At 31.6% G+C, this 6,000-nt stretch overlaps 1 protein-coding gene across 1 annotated transcript in view; it reads right to left on the bottom strand.

Moving 5' to 3' along the window:
- Positions 1 to 494: 494 nt before the first annotated feature.
- The window catches only part of LOC129218396 (clarin-3-like), a 48,599-nt gene continuing 43,093 nt past the window's right edge, over positions 495 to 6,000 (bottom strand). The window contains exon 3 of the mRNA XM_054852647.1: positions 495 to 1,104. Within this exon, the coding sequence (XP_054708622.1) occupies positions 833 to 1,104 (272 nt within the window). The 3' untranslated portion in view covers positions 495 to 832. The remainder of the gene's footprint in view (positions 1,105 to 6,000) is intronic.

Here is a 6,000-nt window from a genome sequence, read left to right as displayed (position 1 = left end):
CAACTTAAACCATTCAGATTTCCCAAGACAGCGGTTTAAAATCAAATAGAGCTAAAGCATTATGTTTATTTTCTATAAGTTATAATTAAAAATAAAGAAGTTTAGAAACTAAAACAAAAATTATTCTAAGATTGATCAACTTTTATTCATTTCTGCTTAAAATGGTTCCAAATTTGTTAGATATTTAAGAATACATAATTTACACAATTACATAAAAAACAATGATTAGTAATAAATTAAACACGCAACTTCCTCCCTAAAACTCCCTTTTCCCTTTAAAAAAATAGTTTTTTTTTAAAAACTGTTTGTTGAACTAGTCTGCCTGAAAAATAATGTAAATACCAACAATAATTATTCATACAATTTTTTGTTAAAAAACTGTTGATCAGATAATTACTTGAGGCAGCTTCAGTATCACACATAGTATTTACTTATAAATACGTAATTATAGAAGATGTAATTATGTGTTATCAATAGAACACAAACCTCAGAAATAGGAAAGACATATCAATGATAAAACTGAAAATCAATCTCATGCAGTTTATTAATGTAGGCACTCTTTAATCTTTGTGAAAAGCTTTTGGAAAATTCTATTTTATTAAAAAGTGATACACAATTTTCTACAAGCACCAAATCACAAAAGCATCAAAATTTCAAGTTATAAGATCTGGCATCAATATAACAACAACAAAAGGCACAATGTCAGCACATTTACTATACACAAGGTGAGATTTATATACTATCACAACAACTCCCCCTTATATAAGGTAAATGTCACAAATGTAAACTGTTAAAACGAACAATATTTACACAAAAAGCAGAGAAAGGAACATCAGTATAACATAATAACACCTTCCGGGTTTTTATTCATAGTAAGCTTAGGCTTTCTTCTTTCCCAAGGCTGTCTCATAGCCAATGACGTTATAATAATGTTGATAAGAAATAAAATAAAACAAACAACAGCAAACCAGAAACTATATCCCAGCCATGCCTTATCTTCAGAAGTCCATTGTTGATCTAATTCATCTTTAGTCATGACATTTGCCTTCAGCTTAGCAAAATATTGTGCAACCCAGCTAAGGACACTTAATGCAGAGAAGAGAGCTGAAAAGGAAGCAAATAATTTTAATAAAAATACCCATAAAAATTTACAAAAATCCTGCTAATTGAAATGCCAGTCTTATTTATAACTATATACAGAAACTCTTTTTCATTTAAAAACTGATATTTGGTAACATTAATTCATAAATATAGCTCAGATTCTCAAGATATGATTAAGCATTATTAATATACTCATTTATGCAGTATTCCTAATAAGTTCTTTTAGACATATTTACAACAAATATGAAAAATAACTATAAGGTTAAAGTAAGAAATAACAACAACAAAGACATCCAACAAAAGCTTTTTTCGAACATATTTTCATAATAAGCTCATTTCTTTTGCATTGAAAAAGGCGTTCCTTGTAACACCAAAACATGTGTCAGCAGTAATCTACAATTTGTGCTGTTTGACACTTATTTCATACTGTCAAGTCCCGACTTACGCGAGGAATGCGTTCCAAGACTCCTCGCGTAAGTCAAAATTTCGCGCTGTGGAAAAATTTATGTACACATTTTTTTAGGAACATACCAAATTCTTTTAGACATTTATAAACACCGCTCAAACTGCTTTAAATCATTCCTCAACTATACATTAGTTTCTTACATAAAAATTTGAACTGTTATAGTATTTAAAAATAAAAAAGTTGCTTTATTCAACATAAAACACTTTAAGATGCACAAAATGAATGATCGGTGGGTTGGAGGGAAAGACATAAAATAAAACAACACGGTGCGCATAGTATGTAGTAATAGTGAAATGCTGCAATATAATAGTACTGTATAGTAGATACTGTTATAATATTTAGGAGTAAAAACAATGATGATAATTTATATTCCATGATCGGATCGTACTCATGGTTCATACATTTTAAAATACCGTTGCTTCGGCTTTTCTTTTATAATGTTTCCATTTACGGCAACAGCTCCTCTTCCTGATCTCTTTAATCCATTAATACAAGAGCAGATTCCATTTTTACTTCCCTTTACAAAAAAAAAAGGAAGTATTGTATTCGCAAAAAATTTTCACTCAAAAATCAGCCTTAACTTTCATTTTGCTCACCCCCATTTTGCTTTTTTTTTCGATCCGACCACATGTTCATATGTACTACCTAAGAACGTATAGACGCCTGAAATATCCATTTTGACGTTTCCCGAGTTAATTACAACGAGTTTTCTCGTGACGTCTGTATGTACGTATGTATGTGCGTATGTATGTCGCATAACTCAAGAACTGTATGTCCTAGAATGTTGAAATTTGGTATGTAGACTCCTAGTGGGGTCGAGTTGTGCACCTTCTTTTCTGGTTGCATTCGGGTGTTTCTAAAGGGGTCTTTTGCCCCTTTTTGAGGGGAAATTCATTGTTAATTTCGATGCAAACTCAAGTGGTGTTATACTCTGGCGGACACTTGGCAATATATCGCCAGTCTTTTGGTCGACAAGTTTCGTCGCCAACTTGGCGACAAATTTGGCAGATTTTTTATTTATTTTTTAAATCTGGTTTCAATTTGGCCACTGTTGGTGATATTTAGAGAGTTAACTATTAAATCACACTAAAAATGCCAGTAATGGGGAAATAACTTTAAATTGGTATTAAAGGAAGTCATGTGATGCACACATCAGCTCGTTATAATGTATAATTTGCTTAGACTCTGCAAGCTTTGATATTGAAACTAATTTCTGAACGTTTACGGATATGGAAGATTCACTCATACTCATTGCGTTGCCACCGTCGCGTCAACATTTTGAAGTTGTCCAAGCACATCCAGACTTTTTAAATCTTTTTTTTTGTCAGAAACTCCCCCCCCCTTCATCTTTACTAACGTTAAATGAAAAAGGGCATTAAAGTGCATTTTTTTTCAACAACTTTCATGTTTAGAATCCAAGAAAAAAAATCAATAAATGAAAGATGCTGAGCGGTTATTTGATGCACTAACAACGTTATGCGTAGATTAGTTTGCTGTGGGAACTTTCACTGTCAGTGATACTAAAGGGATGTAATAACATTCACGAAATCAATATTTAGATGTCAATTATGAAGCCGATACTTTCTTCCAAAAAATTCGTGTTGTGGACGAGAAATTCGCGACAGCTCTAAAATTCGTTACTCGAGAAAAATTCAAGTTATAGCCATTTCGCGTAAGTTGAATCGCGTTGTAGCGGGAGTCGACTGTACTTTACTTTTCAGCACAAAGGTATTTATTTATCTTAACTATAAGGTTATTCATATTATTGAAACCTATGCTTAACTGGCAAAACTTATTTTTAAACTTAATTTAGGGAAAAGATTGATTTTTAACTCTTACTTTTCACTACCATGCTGCTTTTTTCTTTTTTTAAGTTTTTTTTCTTCAGATATTAAATATAGTTCACTCATTTCAGCAAAATCATTTAACCTGAACAGTGGCAACCGTAAGGAAGCGGTGCAGGGGGTTCGAACCCCTCCCATAGGTCTTGCTTTTTCTCCTAATTGGTTACGATTCTATGTTTTTACGTATTTTGTACATAGAATAATTTCAAAAGACAGTAACAAAAACTTCAGTTCTAATACCTAAGTGAAAAAATCAAATTTTCATGTTAAAATGATTTTTTAAAATATTGTACACTTTTCCTATAATGAATTGCGTATAAGAAGCAGAATGGTGATTATAAATGAATACACTGTAATAACGTTTTTAGTTTTATAATTATACACTAAAATTAGATTCTATGAACTTGAATCCATTTTTTTAATTATGAAAAAAGTAAAAACATAAATTATTTTACTTTCTGATTATATTATGAAGTATATTTTATTGAATAAAATGCTAATTATTTATTCATTAGTTTATTTTTTACTGTTTAGTTTCTTGTTCTCATGAATTGATAAAATCAAGTTAATATGTTTGACAGCGTATTGGGGTATGATATAGAAATGGGACTTTCAACCTAGGACCTTCCACTTACAAAATTCCTGTGTGTGCCACGGAACACGAAAGATTGCTTCATTTGAACCACTCCGCTTTGCATAATTGGTCCAAGTTAAAACTCAGTGAAGATTGTATTTTACATGTTTCACTCGATAATCGGTAATTAACATTATTTGTGCCCTCTTTTTAAAAAGTTCTTTAAAAAAACATTTTTTGACATTTGAAATTTATTTTTTCCTTAATTGAATGCAGTTTTATTTTAAAACTTATTGAATAGTGATGCTTTTGATAGTTAAAAATGAATCATCAACAAACAGTTAAAAAACACATTCATTTTTAAAAGCATAGCAGAAAAAAAGAAAAGGCTGAAAAATCTCAGTTTTGTAAACAAAAATCAATAAGTGATGCTTCTGAATTTTGAGTCAGAATAAAAAGCTTTCTTCATCGATTTTTTTCCCCTTCTGATCATAAAAAATAAACTAAAACATTATAAAATTAAAATAAGAAATTTTTGAATGCTCACTTAAACCATGAAAAATTTAGCATTTTTTCATTGAACAAAACAGCACAAACTGAAATGGAAAGGAACTCGAGTTCCACTTAAAAGTTGTTGTTTTTCAAAGTCACTTCCTGTTTTTGTCTTGCATTCACTGTCTCTGGATATTGGTGCAGGTTTAAAAAAGTAAAAGCCATAGTTATGCCTTCCCCTTGTTGGATGGTTTCCAGCCAACCCACTTGCTAGGACACTTCATTATTCTGAGACTCAAACAAGACGTTGACAAATGGGGACAAAGCCAAAATCCCCTTCAAAAGGGGGCAAATCAGGGTGCTATACTTGGGCGCAATATATGAAAGATTTTATATTGTAGGTATGTATACAGGACAACAGCATTTTCACGCTGTTAAAATGAAATTAATAAACTTTTTTCTTTTTTTTGTTTTTTGAAATATAGAAAGTGCTGGAGGGGGGGGGGATTAAGGAAGATATTTATTCCTAAAGCCGAGGAAATATGTTGAATTAGGCAAACAACTATTCACAAAAAAAAAGCTCTGGATTTTTCAGATTTTGGAATTCCGAAATTGGGGTTCCATACTTTATAAATATACTAGCTTACTACCCGGCGTTGCCCGGGTGCTTTTCAATGCAACATATCTTTAGGATAATCAAATGAATGAATTCTATCTAAATGAGCGTAAAAAATTACATTCACACTGCTTTCTAAGCTCATATCTTCAAAATACTTTAAATAACACAGAAAATCAAGCATTTGCCGAAAAAGTAACATCAACTTAAAGCAAAAAAGTATGAGGAATATTGTTTGGACTCTGTAGTGTCCACTGGTATGTTGTCTGAGGTTGAATCAGCCGGGCGGTACATAAATTGTCTTACTGCAAAGACAAAGGATTGTCTTTTGCGCATCTTGTGGGACAACCTTTTATGTGATGCTTCGAAAGAAAAGCGTTGTGCCGCCTTTGTAGGTTTTGCTTTCCCCAAAACTTAAAAAAATGCAACAGTACTTTTCACATACATTTTATTCGGAAATAAATCATTGAATGTTTCTTTAGAAAGAGTCGTGAACTTACCAAAAAAAAAAAGTCAATCCCTATCTATCAGGCACAAATATATACAAAATAGTCTTTTTGGACAGTGTTACAATATTTTCAGATTAATTTAAAATCATCCTCAATGTCCAAAAGATAAACAGATAACCCACCATACAGAAAATAAAGAATTCAGTCTGTGTTGTTAATAGATGATAACACTCCGTTTTACGTATTTTTTGGCGGTGTTTTTCGAATGAAGGTATCAAATGATAGGTTATTTTGTATGTTTTCTGGCAAGCACATTTCGCAGAAAAGTTGCTTACTATAAAAAAACTTTACAAAATGTTTCTGCTCGCTCTTTCCATGGTGATTTAGTGCCATGCCATAGAGCAAAATTGGATAAGTGTAACTTGCCTAAAAAGATGCACGTCAGCTACATTTTATTT

Source organism: Uloborus diversus, chromosome 3 (genome assembly GCF_026930045.1).
Source record: "Uloborus diversus isolate 005 chromosome 3, Udiv.v.3.1, whole genome shotgun sequence".
NCBI classification, from domain to species: domain Eukaryota; kingdom Metazoa; phylum Arthropoda; class Arachnida; order Araneae; family Uloboridae; genus Uloborus; species Uloborus diversus.
The sequence above is the reverse complement of the archived record's forward strand: the minus strand, read 5'-3'. Positions and strand labels throughout refer to the sequence as shown.